Genomic DNA, 18,737 nt, shown 5'->3' on the forward strand with positions numbered 1-18,737 from the left:
TCTTCCATCCACTGGTTCACTCCCCAAATGGCTGCAGTGGCCAGAGCTGTGCCCATCCGAAGCCAGGAGCTTCCTCCAGGTCTCCCACATGGGTGCAGGGGCCCAAGGACTTGGGCCATCTTCCACTGTCCCAGGCCATAGCAGAGAGCTGGATGGGAAGTAGAGCAGCTGGGACTTGAACTGGCGCCCATATGGGATGCTGGCGCTGCAGGCTGGGGCTTTTACCTGCTGAGTCATAGCACAAGCCCTGGGAGCTACTGATTTTTTTAAAAAATACTTGGAATCTACTAGAAAACATACATTGCCATATTCATTCAACATGAGTCCATTTAACATGACAGTCTAACATTTCTGAGGAAGAGTATGTTCCTATGTTCTTTGCTGAGAGCTTTCACAGATAGCTTTTCTTACAGAACTGTTAAGCCTTCTTAAAAAACTTACTTGCTCTTGGTTTTAATAAATTGACATGATTTTGTATACAAAAATTTGATTTATCAAAAACTTCAGGAACATGGTCTGTCAGATGGTGAAGATAAATTCTCAAATGTTTCTGGTGATGTGGAGTGGAATATATTATAAAAAATAAATTGTAAAGTGGATTGAAAAATTAAATATGAAGAGAGAAAATTGAAGACCAAACATTGAATAATGCAGACTTAATAAAGTATACCACCAGAAGCTCTAGAATTACAGAACTGACAGTTGGGAGAACTGAGTTTGCAGAGCAATATGAAATGCTGTTCATAAGCCTAAATATTTTCATGTCTTAATACAGCTTAACTATCCCTTGTCTGAAATGCTTAGGACCAGAAGTGCTTCAGATTTAGGAGTTTGTGGATTTTGGAATATTTGTATAGACTTCACTGGCTGAGTCTCTCAAAATCCAAACTCCAAAATCTGAAATTTGAATACCAACACGGCACTCTTAAATTTCAGATTTCCGAGGCCAGCGTTATGGTACAGCAGGTTAAGCTGCGGCTTGCAATGGCTTCCCATGTCCTACCATTGGCTCAATCCCACCTGTTCCACTTCCAGTCCAGTTTCCTACTAATGCATCTGGCAAAGCAGCAGTTGATGGCCCAAGAACTTGGGTTCCTGCCAGCCAAATGGGAGACTCAGATGGAGTTTCTGGCTCCTGGCTTGACCCTGATCCAGCCCTGGCTATTGGATAGAAGATACTCTCTCTTTCTCTCTCTCTCTTTTTTTTTTCTTTCTATTTTTGACAGGCAGAGTGGACAGTGAGAGAGAGAGAAAGGTCTTCCTTTGCCCTTGGTTCACCCCCCTGCCATGGCCACTGCGGCCGGTGCACTGGGACCGGCACACTGCGCTGATCCGAAGCCAGGAGCCAGGTGCTTCTCCTGGTCTCCCATGCGGATGCAGGGCCCAAGGACCTGGGCCATCCTCCACTGCACTCCCGGGCCACAGCAGAGAGCTGGACAGGAAGAGGGGCAACCGGGACAGAATCTGGCGCCTGACCAGGACTAGAACCCTGTGTGCCGGTGCCACAAGGCAGAGGATTAGCCTATTGAGCCATGGCGCTGGCCTAACTCTCACTCTCTCACTCTCTCTTCCTTTCAAATAAGTAAATAATATTTTTTTAATGTTTTCGATTTCAGTATTCAACCTGCATTATTTGGAAACAGTTTATGGAAGTGCTTAGGACAAAAGGAGTAATGGTTCCACATGTTATTAGAATAATCTGGAGGATTTTGTCAATTCTAAGGTGGTTCAGACCACTTCAGACATCTCTTAAGATTCAGCACCTGGGATAGAAATAGAACTTTAAAATTATATGAGATCATGGTTGAGCAGCCTATAGAAGAGAGATTTGGGGAGAAGAGGACACATAATAGTTATATAGATTCAAGTATTCAAAAGACTGTCATGTAGAAGTTAGGTTATTTTGTGTTGCTTCACAGGTCAGTGGTAGAATTAATGGGGAGAAATGGAGATAAGGAAGGGATTTTCCTGCAAGACACATAATCCAAAATTTGGTTTGGATTCCTACTAAGAGTGAGCAATACCCAACAACTTACTGTAGAAATTTAACTTATTCATTTAACGGATAATAAGCACTTGTTAAGTGCCAGGCACTTGGGTTACAACAGTAAATAACAGGCACAGCACCTTTTTTGTTGGATCTTGCGAGAAAAGGCAGGGAATCGTGTAGGAAACTGACGAACCTAAACATGGGAGTGACAGGAATGTAGAAATGTTAATTTTAGATACTGTGGACATGCAGAGAGTTGGGGAAGAACATTCTGGGCAGAAAGTAATGCCTGTAGGAAGAAATGCTATGCATGAGTATGTTGAATTAGAAATTCTCTGAAGTCCTCACAGTTTTCTACTATTCGTATATGGTCTTCATTTGAGCTTGTGAGGGCTGCCTCCGGTCATCCAAGTAATAGGTAATTAAAGACAAAACCCCAGATCAAGGTCACTGCTTTCAGAGGTCTGTTGTCATTATTTGGTTTTAGAGTGACTTTTCAGGTGGTGTTCTGCATGTGTTTCACAATTAGACCATTAGGTTTATGCCCTGTGGGTTTAGAGAAGAGAATACCACTTGGTAAAGAGAAAAAAAACCATACCATGCAAGAAGCACTTCTTCATACCCTACCAACACCCATACCATCAGCATTTATTCTGTTCTCATCATTGACTCTCCTTTTACCTCTTAGGGTAGAAATGGTCTTCTGTTGTAAAACAAGCAGGAAAGTTATCCCTAAGATGAAGTTTGTAGTGACTGCTGGCTGTAGAGACATTTCATGAATAAACATTCGATCTTGATTTTGCCTTATTAGGAAGATGTTGGATCCAGGGTTGAGGATGTGTTCCAAGCAAGCTATGTTTCTTAACCTGATCTACAAATCTCTGAAAGCTGACATCATGTTGCGCCGGGTAAAGGCTTTTGTGAAGAGGTTGCTTCAGATTACCTGTGCACAGATGCCACCATTCATATGTGGAGCTTTATATCTTGTATCTGAAATCCTCAAAGCAAAACCAGGTTTAAGAAGTCAACTAGATGATTCTCCGGTATGTTTGTTTGTTTAAGATTTATTTATTTATTTGAGAGGCATAGTTACAGACAGAGAGGTCTTCCATTCGATGGTTCACTCCCCAAATGGCTGCAATGGCTAGAGCTGAGCCGATCTGAATTCAGGAGCCAGGAGCTTCTTCTGGGTCTCCCATGCAGGTGCAGGGGCCCAAGCACTTGGCCATCTTCTACTGCTTTCCCAGACCATCAGCAGGGAGCTGGATCAGAAGTGGAGCACCAGGACTCAAACTGGTGGCCATATGGGATGCTGGTGCCACAGGCGGAGGCTTAACCTACTATGCCACAGTGCTGGCTCTCCAGTATATTTTATAATAGCTGAAAGATACTGATTGTTTTTGTTTTTTCTTCAGTGACAATAGCTTAGATCACTGGGACATATAAGAATTTGAGTTCTGGAATGAGGCTTGGAGCCTAGTATCAGGTATACAGTTTTACTAGGTGGACATGGCACTTGACCCATCTAATGATAATGAACTGTACTACAGTAGGAACTGAAGTTACATGAGACAGTTATGGAAGATTACAGAGTAGTAGGTCTGGTAGGCCTGTTTCCTCAATCGTGAAATGGAAACTGTCTGGAAATAGTATCTGTTTACAATACATCAGAAATTAATTTGAGGGCTAATTGTTTCAAGTAATAAGTCAGGGCTTCTTGACTCAGAACCTGTCATGTTTAGAAATAAGTTTGTGATCTTCTCTCATGCTAAATATAATCTATTGATGTTTCACCAGAATTGTCAAAAATCCAATTGCCTTTGAAACTTTGCAACACCAAATTGAATATAGACTTTTTTTGCAACTTCCAACTGCTTAACAGGGATTTATTAAACCATTTTCTGTTTAGGAGTCTGATGATGAAGAAAATTTTATTGACATCAGAGATGAAGATGACATAGAAAAATTCACTGATGCAGACAAACAAACAGAAGCAGATACAGTGAAGAAAGCTGAGACAGAGGAAAATATGTATGAAAGTGATACAGAGACCAAAAAACCAGCAGTTGCTTCCTGGGTACATATTGATAATTTGAAAGGTGAGGGGTTTTTTGTTTTGTTTGTTTGTTTAAGTCTTTAAATTATCTGTTGCATTTTTAAACCAGTGAATTTGTTTCTTCTTTGATCATCATACAAGTTAAAACTATTCCATTTTAAAAATCACTGTTTTCTAGGCTAATCCTCCACCTTGCGGCGCCGGCACACCGGGTTCTAGTCCCGGTTGGGGCGCCGGATTCTGTCCCGGTCGCCCCTCTTCCAGGCCAGCTCTCTGCTATGGCCAGGGAGTGCAGTGGAGGATGGCCCAGGTGCTTGGGCCCTGCACCCCATGGGAGACCAGGAAAAGCACCTGGCTCCTGGCTCCTGCCAGGATCAGCGCGGTGCGCCGGCTGCAGCGGCGGCCATTGGAGGGTGAACCAACGGCAAAAGGAAGACCTTTCTCTCTCTGTCTCTCTCTCACTGTCCACTCTGCCTGTCAAAAAAAAAAAAAAAAAAAATCACTGTTTTCTTAAAAATGAGAGCTTTCATCAAAAAGACCTCAGAAGGAAATTTTTTTAAAAAAATTATTTTATTTTTGAAAGACTTAGAGAGATGGAGACAGAAAAAGAGATCTTCCATCTGCTGGTTCACTCTGCAGATGGTTGCAACAGCTAAGCACTGGGTCTCTGAAGCCAGGGACCAAGAGCTTTAAACAGATATCCTATGTAGGTTATAGGGGCCCAAACACTTAGGCCATACTCCGCTGCTTTTCCCAGGCCATTAGCAGGAAGCTGGATTGGAAATGGAGCAGCCAGGACTTGAACCAGCGCCCATATGGGAGGCTGGTGCTATGTGGCTTTATCTGCTACACTACAGTGCCAGCCCCTAATTAAAAGTTTATACCTTTGAACCAATTTTGGTTTCCTGGTCTTTATCTCTAAATGTAAGACCTCAAACAAGGAATACCTGAAGATGTCCAAATATAGTGTACACCAACATTTGATTTCTAAACAGAAATATTTGGTTATATATTGTGATTTGTGTCAACTTTAGAGCCAAAGGACATCTTCAAAATGTAGCGTCCTCATATGAGGCTATAAAGAATACCAGCCTTGAGAATCAAGAAATGTGGAATAGGCCCATTTCATCTCCAAGTTTCAGTTTGTGAAGTACAGAAGAAAAGTCTGAGAGCCACCAAAAAAGTTGTAGTAGAGTTCACTGGATGCCCGAAGACAAAGCTGAGAGTGCTCACTAGGATAGCTAGCATATGCACTGTGTGGCAGACAGCTCATAATGGGCTTCAGAATCTTTTGATTTTCTTTTATTCTGAGTTTCTGAAAACATGAAGGTATATAAAATCTTCCAAGTGAGAATAGTTTATGAGCACACTTTAGCAATAAATATTTGGAACATTGTAAAGTTCCAAAAGACTTTCAGCCTCTTCCATCTTCAGTTTATTTCCATCTTAATATTTATGACCCTTTGACCCAGAAATAGGTACCTTTTTTACTACTGGAAAAGGAAGAAGTTTTGAAGGGTACTTTTAGGACTTCAGATAAACATCCTATTGACTTAATTCAACAATAAAGGCTAGCTTGGATGTCAAGATAAATTCTTGAAGGGTCTTGGAGTTTGAAATCTAGGCTGCCTAAAAATGTTGAAAATTAGATGTATCTGAGAACATTAATAGTGTTGGGTATTTTTGGTTTGGGGGTTTATTTTATTTTATTTATTTATTTGAGAGGTAGACTTATAGACAGAGAGAATGGTCTTCTATCTGCTGGTTCACTCCCCAAATGGTCACAATGGCCAGAGTTGGGCCAATCAGGAACCAGGAGCTTCTTCTAGGTCTCCTATGCGGGTGCAGGGACCCAGTGACTTGGGCCACCTTCTCCTGCTTTCCCAAGCCATAGCAGAAAGCCGGATCAGAGGACGAGCAGCTGGGACTAGAATTGGGGCCCATATGGGATGCCAGTGCTGCAGGCAGAGGATTAACCTGTGCCACAGCGCCAGCTCTAATAGTATTGGTTTTAATGACTTCTTGGGCTTGTAGTGAAGCATTTTAGAAATACTAATCTTTGTTCATAGGTGGCAAACAGTTAAATACATATGACCCATGCAGTAGAAACCCTTTGTTCTGTGGAGCTGAAAATACAAGTCTTTGGGAACTCAAAAAGGTAAAGTAATTTCACATTATCTTTTAATCCATTTGTGTGTACATTTTTGGCCTTCATGAACTTAACACCTTGAAGTCTTCATTTTTCTTACAAATGATAAATATAGGAGTTAAATATTTCCACATTTGGGGGAACATTCCTTGTGAGGTGTTCATCTTGTAGAAAATCTTAACTTATATGCATGTAAAATTAAGATGCTGTACATGGTTTATAAATAAATGTTCTTTATTTTTTTAAAGATTTATTTATTTATTTGAAGGTAAGTTACAGAGAGAGAGAAGGAGAGGCAGAGAGAGGGAGGGAGAGAGAGTTCCTCTGTCCGCTGGTTTACTCCCCAATTGGCCAAACAGCCAGAGCTGTGCCCATCCAAGTCCAGGAGCAAGGAGCTTCCTCTGGGTCTTCCCGTTCAGGTGCAGGGGCCCAAGGACTTGGGCCATCTTCTACTGTTTTCCCAGGCCATAGCAGAAAGCAGGATTGGAAGTGGAGCAGCCAGGACTCAGCCGGCACCCACATGGCATGCCGGCACTACAGGCGACAGCTTTACCTGCTCCACCACAGCCCTGGCCCCATAAGTGTTTTGTTGGTAGATTATTGTAAATAACATCTTAGCCGGCGCCGTGGCTCAATAGGCTAATCCTCCACCTTGCGGCGCCGGCACACCGGGTTCTAGTCCCGGTTGGGGCGCCGGATTCTGTCCCGGTTGCCCCTCTTCCAGGCCAGCTCTCTGCTATGGCCAGGGAGTGCAGTGGAGGATGGCCCAGGTGCTTGGGCCCTGCACCCCATGGGAGACCAGGAAAAGCACCTGGCTCCTGGCTCCTGCCAGGATCAGCGCGGTGCGCCGGCTGCAGCGGCGGCCATTGGAGGGTGAACCAACGGCAAAGGAAGACCTTTCTCTCTCTGTCTCTCTCTCTCACTGTCCACTCTGCCTGTCAAAAAAAAAAAAAAAAAAAAAAAAAATAACATCTCAAATGACTAAATTTTGCTTTAATGCATTATATATCTCAAGAGACATTCTGTGATGACATAAGTTCTTTGCAAATGTAGTTAGTATTTACATGCATAAGTAGAATTCATTTTTCTGAAGACTTTTCTTGTGGAGTAGTGAGTAAAGCTGCCACCTGCAGTACTGGCATCCCATATGGGTGCCGGTTCGAGTCTCGGCTGCTCCACTTCTGATCCAGCTCTCTGCTATGGCCTGGGAAAGGAGTGGAAGATGGTTCAAGTGCTTGGGCCTCTGCACCTGCATGGGGGACCCAGAGGAAGCTCCTGGTTCCTGGCTTTGGATCTACCTAGCTCCGGCCATCGTGGCCATTTGGGGAATGAACCAGTAGATGGAATACCTCTCTTCTCTATCCCTCTCTCTCTGCCTCTCTGTAACTCTGCCTTTCAGATGAATAAATAAATTAAAAAAAAAAAAAAAAAAGACCTTTCTTTCTTTTGTAACCCAGTAAGTATTTTTCTGTGCAGCTGTTCTCAAAGTGTGGTCATACACCTAAAGGTGCCTGACACACTTTCATGAGTCTGCAGGGTCAGAGCTATAGACCTAGTAACACCAGAATGTCATTTTGTCCCTGTTAACATCAGCATGAATGATTTAAAGAAATAAATTAGCACCAAGCTATACTGGAAGCCACTATATTCTTCATTGGCACATAATTGCAGTTAAAAAAAAAAAGTTCCTATACTTGAGTGAAAAAGCAGGGAAATTTACTGATTTTATTATCTTAATGTTTGAAGTACATCTTTTTAGTATGCTGTGTGCATGTATAACAAGGACGCATACCACACTGTTACTACACACTGAAATGTGAAGGCTATGTCCTGCCTTAAGGTGGCATAATTGTGTGGTTGTTGCAGGCTCAGCCAGCTGCTTTTGCATGAAATACAGAACCCAGTTATTCTGAACTGGGTATTTGGGAGGTAAATTTTTGAAGATTAATAAATTGAACCTATTGTTTGAGGCAAAATAACTGACACTTCTTTCTTGCAATGAATTAATCAAGCTTTCAAGGAAATATTTAAAATTTAGAAATCTTGTAACCACTGCCTTGAACTTGATTGTTTCTCAGTATGTGAAAACCTTTTCTAATAGTAGTGGTGATACTAACAGTGCAGACTTCATGGTAATGTATAATGAAATGCAAGTGGCTAGTGCAAAAACCCAATTGAGTATTGTTTCAGATTCTGAATCATAAACTAACCTTGTTTTGGTGTAATCTAAAAATATGCACTATTAATATATCGTCCTTTTTCCAGCTACACATCTGTGTGAGGCCAGACTTTCTTCATATATTCCAAATAAAATGACAGTGTAGCAACAGAAAAAGCATCTACTGTCTTTTTTTTATTTATTTATTTAACAGGCAGAGTGGACAGTGAGAGAGACACAGAGAGAAAGGTCTTCCTTTGCCATTGGTTCACCCTCCAATGGCCGCCGTGGCCGGCGCGCTGCGGCCGGCTCACCGCGCTGCTCCGAAGGCAGGAGCCAGGTGCTTCTCCTGGTCTCCCATGTGGGTGCAGGGCCCAAGCACTTGGACCATCCTCCACTGCACTCCCTGGCCACAGCAGAGAGCTGGCCTGGAAGAGGGGCAACCGGGACAGAATCCAGTGCCCCGACCAGGGCTAGAACCCGGTGTGCCAGCGCCGCAAGATGGAGGATTAGCCTAGCGAGCCGCGGTCTACTGTCTTCTAGAAAGCCAGACATTAAAGAGATTTACAACACTGTAAAATAATGCTACTCTTCTCACTATTTTTTTTCTTGGATTATTTTTCATAAATGTGCTATTTATATTAATACATAGTGGGTTTATCATTGTTTTAAATGAACTATTAAGTACTTAGTTATTTTTGTTGTAATGTAAAATATGGTATCAATCTTATAACTCATTTAAATAAAAGATCTGCCGGCGCCGTGGCTCACTAGGCTAATCCTCCGCCTTGCGGCGCTGGCACACCGGGTTCTAGTCCCGGTCGGGGCGCCGGATTCTGTCCCGGTTGCCCCTCTTCCAGGCCAGCTCTCTGCTGTGGCCCGGGAGTGCAGTGAAGGATGGCCCAAGTGCTTGGGCCCTGCACCCCATGGGAGATCAGGATAAGTACCTGGCTCCTGCCATTGGATCAGCGCAGTGCGCCAGCCGCAGCACACCAGCCGGGGCGGCCATTGGAGGGTGAACCAACGGCAAAGGAAGACCTTCGTCTGTCTCTCTCTCTCACTGTCCACTCTGCCTGTCAAAAAATAAATAAATAAATAAATGAAAGAAGTTGGATTCTTTAATCTTTAAATGTATAAAATGGTATTGAGAGCAAGATGCTGTAAGATCACTTTTCTAATGTATTTATTGGTTTAAGTTCAATGTTTTGGCTTCTGTTAAATAATAGCAAGAGTTAACCTTAGAAATACTGACATTATTCACATTTTTCTTTTTAGTTATCTGAGCATTTTCATCCTTCTGTATCCCTTTTTGCAAAAACCATCCTTCAGGTAAGTAAAATATTCAGACAAGAATAAGAAAATCACAACAGATGTTCATTACATTCTAGCCCTCCTAGCTGTTTTCAAGGTTTGGCTGCTAGTTAATGGCTAGATGGTTACATTATTACTAGTTACCTATCCATAAAATCAGCAGTGTTAATTTTTTCAAATGTGCATGAGAAGGAGATTTGAAGTGTCATTATTGTATACTTATGCCTTTGAGCTGAATTCTTAAACAATTCCTCTCAACCCCTTTTCAGGGAAATTATATTCACTATTCAGGGGATCCACTGCAAGATTTCACACTAATGAGATTCTTGGATCGATTTGTATACCGAAATCCAAAACCACATAAAGGAAAAGGTATATTTCTTTTAAATGACTTACTTGGTTTTCATTATTGAAATACATAATGAACAATATGGACATGTAACTAAGTTTTACATTATAGTATCATGATTTTGCATTTCAGAAAACACAGACAGTGTTGTGATGCAGCCAAAAAGGAAACATTTTATAAATGATATTCGTAGTCTTGCTGGTAAGTATAACATTGAGACAGCTGAAACCAAGAAGATAGGAGATAAAAAGTGAATGTTTATAAGCAAGTGAAAGACATGTGAGAGCCCTATTTGACTTTAACAGTTCACTGCATCCACTGAATAATTTAAAATGTTGTTCTCCGTGTGCTTTTCCAGCATTTGTGCTTTGCACTGTAAGATCTCTTCTATCCACCTCCCTTACATTTTCAGATTTTAAGATTGTAGATGTGCCATATGTAATCTTGGGTGCCAGAGTAACAAAGATAATAAAATGCTTAAATTTTTCTAGTGAACAGTAAGGAATTCCTTGCAAAAGAAGAAAGCCAAATACCAGTCGATGAAGTGTTTTTCCACAGGTAATATAGTTTCATTTGGGGAACTGTTAAAATTCAGATTGTTAGCTTTTTTAAAATGTTTCACAAATATTGGCACATGTTAAAGACTAGAGGATATGTCAGTATCCATTTTTGTAAATTTATATATGAATCATTTTGAGTCTTAGTGAACTTAAAAGTAAATTTTGGGATTTTGTTTTTACATAAATGCTGCTTTATGAATCTGAATGGAATTTGAGTTTTAATTTTTTTGGTATAAAAAATTATTTAACACTCATATTACTTTAATAAAATAACTTGTAATTTGTCCAATAACCTTACAGCAGAGTCAGCAAAATTCATTGAGCTAGTATAGAAATAAGTTCTAAATCCACTTGTATTACTACTAGTGCCTTGAAGTAGTAGAGTACCTGTTAATCTGGTTGGTTGGTTGGTTAATTAGGTTTGATTTGATTTGCTTTTCTAAAACATTTAACTTTACTGTGTTTTAACAAGAATAGGGCTAACGATTAAACATTGTGATTTGAGGTCACTTATAGCCACATTTTATAATGTTCTTAAATCATTAGTATGAAGTTGAAGTAGCCTTTTACTATGCTATTTTGATTAAGATGAAGTGAGTATCTTTAGGAAACTTTAAAAATCATTAAAATTTATTATACTTCACATTTCAGAAATTTCCAACTATTTTGTTGAATTCAGATCATTTGTATATTATAAACAAATTCTGCTCATTTATATCTAATTGAGAATCCTTAAGCTTTTACAATTATGTCTTGTCACTGGTTCTAGGTGCTATGATCATACTGATGGGATTTTTCATGAAATTACCAGTTATATAATATGTGTTTATTTTAGGTATTACAAAAAATTTGCTGTTGTTAAAGAGAAGCAGAAACGAAATGCAGATGAAGATAGTATAGAAGATGTGGATGATGAAGAATTTGAAAAGATGATTGGTAACTAGTTTGTACTGACTTCAGTTTGTAATATCCTCTTACTATTAATAGAACATGGAACATCAGTAGTAGAAGCGAGCTTAGTTTTTAAAAACCAATCTAACAGGCCGGCGCCGCGGCTCACTAGGCTAATCCTCCGTCTAGCGGCGCCGGCACACCGGGTTCTAGTCCCGGTCAGGGCGCCGGATTCTGTCCCGGTTGCCCCTCTTCCAGGCCAGCTCTCTGCTATGGCCAGGGAGTGCAGTGGAGGATGGCCCAGGTGCTTGGGCCCTGCACCCCATGGGAGACCAGGAAAAGCACCTGGCTCCTGGCTCCTGCCAGGATCAGCGCGGTGCGCCGGCTGCAGCGGCGGCCATTGGAGGGTGAACCAGCGGCAAAAGGAAGACCTTTCTCTCTCTGTCTCTCTCTCTCACTGTCCACTCTGCCTGTCAAAAAAAAAAAAAAAAAAAAAAACCAATCTAACAAAGAATATCATGCCAATCAATGGAGGAGTAAACATTTTGCTGGCATACAGTAATTCATTAACATTGCTCCAGAAAAGAGGATGTGAATGTACTTTTATATAGTCTATGTGAGAAAAAAATCATTTACACCTATGTTCACACATAAGGTCAAATATTTTATAAAATAGAAAACACTTTACTGTTTATAGTCTGCTTGTACTGTTCTATCAATAGTCTGTTTTACCTTTATAATCCACTGAGCTAGAAGAATTTTAATCAAAACTTAACAGATGAAAAATTGGAAAGGCTTACATGATTCTAGTTTTATTATACATTGCATTATACCTACTAGAAATCGAGGTTTCTTAAAATAATAAATTTTTTCAAAAGATTTATTTACTTATTTGAAAGGCAGAGTTAGAGAGAGAGACAGTATCTTCCATCCACTGGTTCACTCCCCAGATGGCTGAAGCAGAAGCAATCCAAAGCCAGGAGACTGGAGCTTCTGGGTCTCCTATGTGGGTTCAGGGACCCAAAAACTTGGGCCATCTTCCAGTGCTTTCCCAGGCACATTAGCAGGGATCTGGATTGGAAGTACAACAGCCGGGATTCAAACTGGCACCCATATGAGATGCCTCTCTTTCTCTCTATGTGTAACTCTGACTTTCAAATAAATATAAGTAAATCTTTAAAAAACAAACAAACAAACAAACAAACAAAAAAAACTATAGAAATAAGCTGAAAGTAACTGGAATTCACTTTGGTTTAGGGGTTTAAGATCAGTATTTCACAGGTTCATAAACATTAACAAAACACACCAGTGAGTCACATTTGGATTATTTTGGTGTTTATTCATCATAAACAAATCATTATTGTATAACAATAATTCAGATATATGTTTCAACCTTGTTGTTTGTTATTTCTCACAATTTGGATATTGTTCTCTGGCAGACACATTTGAAGATGATAACTGTTTTACTCCTGGAAGAGATGATCTTGATTTTGCTAGGTAAATACTTTCTTCAGTCTTCTCTCTATTCTTTTCCTAGCATTTCCCATCTTTCCCTTTAGAACAGTAGAACACTAAACTATATGATGTAAAAGGGGAAATGTATTCAATAAGTTTAGGGAGTAGGCACAGTACTTTAATATTGGACGTTTATGATACATGTACATTAGTGTATTTACCAAGTGGTCCCTAGGTCTCCATTTATGTCATTTAACAACCCAGCATCCAAGTAGTCCCTAAAATACACTTTGGAAATTGCTACCCTCTTTTACAAGTCTGTTTTGTTTTGTTTTTCCTCTAGCAACATGAAAAAAAAAAGAAGAGCTAAGGATAACACAGAAGATAAAGATTCAGAGGACAGTGATGATGAACTTGATAACCTGGATGATGATGAAGTTTCTTTAGGAAGCATGAATGAAGAATTTGCTGAACTTGATGAAGATGGGGGAACATTCATGGATGTGTTGGATGATGAAAATGAGGATGTTCCAGGTAAGCACTTTTCTTTTTTTAAGATTCATTTATTTACCTGAAAGGCAGAGTTACAGAGGGGGATAGAGGAGGAGACAGAGAGATCTTTGATCTGCTGGTTCACTCCCCAGATGGCCACAATGGAGCTGAGCCAATCCAAAGCCTGGAGCCAGGAGCTTCTTCTTGGTCTCCCACATGGGTGCAGGTGCCCAAGGACTTGGGCCATCTTCCGTTGCTTTCCAGCTAATTGGCAGGGAGCTGCTTCAGAAGTGGAGCAGCCTGACTCGAGCCAGCACCCCTATGGGACGCTGGCACCAAAGCCAGCAGCTTTACCCACTATGCCACAGTGTTGACCCCAGCATTTTTTGTTTGTAAATAAGACATTGTCCAACTTCCTTTGTTCCTCAGTCTGTCAACTTTTAAAATATAGCCCTGTATTCAAATTAATACTCATGTATCAGCTAGAAATTTAAGAAGAACCTTTTCCATTTGGAACTTAAGATTTTGTGGGTTAGTTTTTATTTGTTTCTTTTAAGCAGCTGAATTTTGAGTTCTGGACTTTCATTTTAATCAACACTTGGCTTTGCTGTATGATACCAGTTGATTATGTTGTCTTTCTTTAAGGTTAGAATAGTAATTAGCAGTTTATAAAACTTACTCAAGGCCGGCACCATGGCTCACTAGGCTAATCCTTCGCCTAGCGGCGCCAGCACACCGGGTTCTAGTCATGGTTGGGGCGCCGGATTCTGTCCCGGTTGCCCCTCTTCCAGGCCAGCTCTCTGCTATGGTCCAGGAGTGCAGTGGAGGATGGCCCAAGTGCTTGGGTCCTGCACCCGCATGGGAGACCAGGATAAGTACCTGGCTCCTGCCATTGGATCAGCGCGATGTGCCGGCCGCAGCGGCCATTAGAGAGTGAACCAACGGCAAAAAGGAAGACCTTTCTCTCTCTCTGTCCACGCTGCCTGTCAAAAAAAAAAAAAAATTTACTCAGTATTCATCGGAGTCCTATAACATGGATGAATATTTTATCATTGTAAACTACTGAAAAGCACCAAAGTTGTCTCTTTGGACTGTTTTCTAATCTTTTTGTCCTCCCGCATGCTCCCAGTGTACACTCACACACCTGTTTAACATCTTGCTACTTACTCTGGACCATAGCAGAAGTTTCTTATTTTAAGGAGTTTTATATTATTTGGTCTCATTAATGAAACTGTCTGGTAAAAATAACTGCACAAAATATGCAACCATAGCAGTTATTCTTGGTCGTGATCTCTGTCTTCCAAGCCAGTACAAATGGAATTCTGGAACCCACATGGAATAGCGGTATCGTACCTTACCATTGGATTGCAGATTCCAGCATATCTCTTGAATGATTTTCCAATTGTATTGTTTTAAATTACTTAATCACAAAATTTTTTGGTTAACAGAACTTGAAGAAGTCAGTTCCAACATCAGTACTAAGAAAAGCAAGAGAAAAGGCACAGATGATTTTGATTTTACTGGGTCATTTCAAGGTATGGAAATGTATTTAATCTCTCTTAAGCCCTGGGAAGCATACACGTGAAAGATATTATTCATTATCATTTTGTGAAATAAGTTTCTCTAAATTGTGTAATACAATTCAGTTGTTTTTATAATTGATTTTTAATAGGTAAAAACTGTCATTTCACACATATCTACCTTCAATTTCTCTTAAGTTCCTTCTCAGATTTTATTTCTAGATCACCTTTTTCTTCATCTTTAAAGCTTTGAATTTTATGTAAGCCCTGAGTTTTCCACTCACCTGTTGTCTTACTCCTTTTCTCAATCATTACTTTTTGCCATTTGACTCTTGTAAAAATCCATGCCCCCTTTTAATTTCATTTTCCTTTCTTTAATGAGATTTTTATTTTGCTACTATGACAAAGCAATTCTGATCTCACCGCATCTAACATAAAAAAGATATGAATTCTTTCTCTCAGTCTGTTCACTAACATTGTTTAAATTATGTAAGATTAGGCTGTGCAGTTTAACACTTGTAGGGAGCTGGTAAATGATGACAGTATTAAGTTTTTGATAAAAAAGCAATCAGTAATAGTTTGGGATGTAGATTAAAGGATGCTTGACAAAACTGATTGAAACAAAAAAGAAAAAAGGTAAAGTACTAAAAGGAGGCAGGGGCAGGATATCATTCTATGATTGCAAGTGTTAGATATCATTAAGAATTAACAAATCTTAAGAAAGCAGTACAGGCTGGCACCACGGCTCACTAGGCTAATCCTCCGCCTGTGGCGCCGGTACTCCGGGTTCTAGTCCAGGTTCTAGTCCGGGTTGGGGCGCCAGATTCTGTCCCGGTTGCTCCTCTTCCAGTCTAGCTCTCTGCTGTGGCCCGGGAAGGCAATGGAGGATGGCCCAGGTCCTTGGGCCCTGCACCTGCATGGGAGACCAGGAAGAAGCACCTGGCTCCTGGCTTCGGATTGGCACAGCACCGGCTGTGGCGGCCATCTTGGGGGTGAACCAACAGAAGGAAGACCTCTCTCTCTGTCTCTCTCTCTCTAACTCTGCCTTTCAAAAAAAAAAAAAAAAGGTGGCAGTATAAAAGTATGCCAATGGCTGTTTACACAATTCTTAGGTAACATTTCACCTTAATAAAAATTAAGATGAAGTGCTTTAGAAAATACTGTATCAAAAGTAGCTTCAGGGACCAGCACTGTGGCATTGCAGGTTAAGCCACCATCTGTGATGCTGGCACTCTGGGCCCTAACTCCTGTCCTGGCTGCTCTACTTCTTTCTGCTCTTTCTTTTCTTTTTTCTTCTGCTTTCAAATAAATAAACCTTGCAGCTCTAGTATGTCTACACAAAGATTTGTTCACTATTTTTCATAGCAGCACTATCTATTGCTGCCAAAAAGTAGATATAACCTGAATGCCCATTAACCAACAGATAAACAAAATGTGGCCATAGAATGGGCTATCATATATCATAGCCAGAAAAGACCCAGGCAGTTATGGGGGATGAGAGGTGCCATGAGGGTATGATTACAGAGGACACCAAGGATCTAAAGAGCTGATGGAAATGTTCTGACATTGGATTGTGGTCATGAACAACTGTAAATTAGCAAAGCATACTGGATTAATACACTTGAAATAGCTAAATTTTATGGTTTGTAATTCTTAGTAAAGCTGTTTTTCAAAAGTGTTTTGGGACCAGTGTTGTAGCAGTTAACTCTTCAACCTTTGTTGCCAGCATCCCATTTCAGAGCATCAGTTCAAGTTCCGGCTGCTCTGTTCCCCATCTGGTTCCCCGCTAATGCACATGGGAAGAGCAGTGGAAGATGGCACAAGTACTTGGCCCCTGCTACCCATGTGGGAGAGCTGGAAGGAACTTCAAAGCCCCCAACTCCTGGCTTTGGCCATTTGGGGAATGAACCAGCAGATGGAAGATATTCATATTCTCTCTTTCTTTCTCTCCCCCTTCCCCTCCCCCTCTTCTCTATTATGATGCCTTTCAGATAAATCTTTTTAAAAAAAGTGTTTCTTCTATTGTTAGAGACATTGATGTCAAAGATGCATATTTCAAAATCCATCTTTCACAACTTTGAAATTTTAACCTTGCCTGATATTTTGTTATTTCGTTTAAGATTATTCTTTGAATAGTGGTCAGATCTGAAAAACAGGAATACACAATTTCATCTGAACAATTTATTAGTATATTGGTTTTTAAAAAAACACAGTATACTGTTATTTTTCTTTTAACACCAGCTACCTAACAGTGGTAAAAGATAACAGTAATCATGTTTTCATAGAAGTATAATTTTTACTAAAAATTATGTTGAAAAATTTGCATTCCAAAATCATTGGATTTGCATTTGAATAACATAGACCTATATTTTTTTAGGACCAAGAAAAAAAAAGAAAACAAACATCAGTGATTCCAGCCTATTTGTGTCTGCTGAAGAGGTAGGGCTAACTTGCTGCTTTAATAAATTAACTATTCTGAGTTATTTGAAGTTTTGTAATAAATTTATCCTTTTATTTTGAAGTTTGGCCACCTATTGGATGAAAATATGGGGTCCAAGTTTGATAACATCGGATTCAATGCCATGGCTAACAAAGATAATGCAAGTAAGTACCTTGAATTTTTTACCAATGTTTTAAAAATAGCCTGGAGTTAGAACAAGAAGATGAGTATTTTTGGAGGACCTTATTAATAATATTTTAGAATCTAGAAGAAATAGTTTTTTCATCTCTCCTTCTGGAGAGCATGAAGAATTAAAAAGTATTTGGACCATAGCAAAGAAACTACCAAATACATTTTTCTTAGGTGGGTTTTATTTTTTTTAATGAGTTTAATAAGTGTTTCTGATTCCGACTGTTACTGGTTTCTGTTCTATTACAAATAAAAGTGTTTCAGGAAAAGAAAGTCTTTAAGGCAATTGTTCCTTTTCCTTCCCTTATCTTTTATTGGTAAAACATTAGTCTTTGACAAAAAAACTGAGCACAAGCAGTGGGTTTGCTTGGGGGATGGGAAGCTGCAGCCTTGGCAGACCAGAAGTCCCTGTCACTCAGCAGGATGTTCTGTGGGAATCTGGAGTCTAAATGGTGGGCTCATCTTTCTTCTCCTCCCAAAGGTCTCAAACAACTGAGGTGGGAGGCTGAGCGCGATAACTGGCTGCACAACAGAGATGTAAAAAGTATCATCAAGAAAAAGAAAAACTTCAAAAAGAAGAGGCTGAAACTCAATCAGAAAGCTAAAAAGCAAAGGAAATGAGGATTATTAAATTATCAATTAAAAATTCTACTTACTCCTAATTTTTGCTGTTAAACCATTTTTCTTGATCTTGTTCTCTGATCCCATACATTCCAGACTGTTCAATGGATTTGTAATAAACTATAAATAAAAATAATTGTCATTTATAAAAGTATGTAAAACAAAATTAGACTTACATTGAGGAAAATCGATCTTTCCCCATGTTGCTGCATAATAAGATGAGAGGATAGAATTACATATTTCCTGCATCTCCACTAATTGTAATGAGCACTATTCAGCATCACATTATGCCAGGCACTAAGTACCAACATAATGTCACCTTATTAGGTCCTTGAACAATTCCTTGAAGTAGAGATTAACTCTGCTTGGTAGAGAAACAGCTCTGAGAAGTTAGCAAACTTTAGATAAAACCAGTCTTAAAACCAAAGGTTTTATTACCACCACAGTTATATCTTATTCCAAAGTCTACAATCTTAAACCACCAGAAGAATTAAGAATCTAGCCCACTAACTAATTTATGCTCTCATCCAGATAACTCTAGGTGGCAGTTTTCTCC

At 39.9% G+C, this 18,737-nt stretch overlaps 2 protein-coding genes across 35 annotated transcripts in view; one reads left to right on the plus strand and one right to left on the minus strand.

Annotated features, from left to right (window-relative positions):
- The window catches only part of CEBPZ (CCAAT enhancer binding protein zeta), a 24,380-nt gene extending 6,066 nt beyond the window's left edge, over positions 1 to 18,314 (plus strand). For both annotated transcript variants that reach the window (XM_002709920.6, XM_089327729.1), the window contains 14 exons: positions 2,802 to 3,033; positions 3,900 to 4,089; positions 6,116 to 6,204; positions 9,629 to 9,682; positions 9,934 to 10,036; positions 10,146 to 10,214; positions 10,505 to 10,571; positions 11,409 to 11,509; positions 12,904 to 12,961; positions 13,263 to 13,453; positions 14,860 to 14,946; positions 17,309 to 17,370; positions 17,454 to 17,535; positions 18,042 to 18,314. In XM_002709920.6, coding sequence (XP_002709966.4) covers positions 2,802 to 3,033; positions 3,900 to 4,089; positions 6,116 to 6,204; positions 9,629 to 9,682; positions 9,934 to 10,036; positions 10,146 to 10,214; positions 10,505 to 10,571; positions 11,409 to 11,509; positions 12,904 to 12,961; positions 13,263 to 13,453; positions 14,860 to 14,946; positions 17,309 to 17,370; positions 17,454 to 17,535; positions 18,042 to 18,181 — 1,525 coding nt within the window. In that variant the 3' untranslated portion in view covers positions 18,182 to 18,314. The remainder of the gene's footprint in view (positions 1 to 2,801; positions 3,034 to 3,899; positions 4,090 to 6,115; positions 6,205 to 9,628; positions 9,683 to 9,933; positions 10,037 to 10,145; positions 10,215 to 10,504; positions 10,572 to 11,408; positions 11,510 to 12,903; positions 12,962 to 13,262; positions 13,454 to 14,859; positions 14,947 to 17,308; positions 17,371 to 17,453; positions 17,536 to 18,041) is intronic.
- The window catches only part of CEBPZOS (CEBPZ opposite strand), a 15,835-nt gene continuing 9,880 nt past the window's right edge, over positions 12,783 to 18,737 (minus strand). For 8 of the 33 annotated variants that reach the window (XM_089327734.1, XM_089327740.1, XM_051839726.3 and 5 more), the window contains 2 exons: positions 18,217 to 18,301; positions 17,850 to 18,082 (listed from right to left, as the gene is read on the minus strand). In XM_089327734.1, the coding sequence (XP_089183860.1) occupies positions 18,219 to 18,301 (83 nt within the window). In that variant the 3' untranslated portion in view covers positions 17,850 to 18,082; positions 18,217 to 18,218. Of the gene's footprint in view, positions 14,395 to 14,764; positions 14,890 to 15,294; positions 17,077 to 17,849; positions 18,083 to 18,216; positions 18,302 to 18,737 lie in introns of those variants that run through there. The other 25 variants (XR_016230472.1, XR_011386701.2, XR_011386700.2 and 22 more) reach the window with 7 other exon arrangements.

Source organism: Oryctolagus cuniculus, chromosome 2 (assembly GCF_051225735.1).
Source record: "Oryctolagus cuniculus isolate XC-2025 breed Fujian yellow rabbit chromosome 2, ASM5122573v1, whole genome shotgun sequence".
Taxonomy (NCBI): Eukaryota; Metazoa; Chordata; class Mammalia; order Lagomorpha; family Leporidae; genus Oryctolagus; species Oryctolagus cuniculus.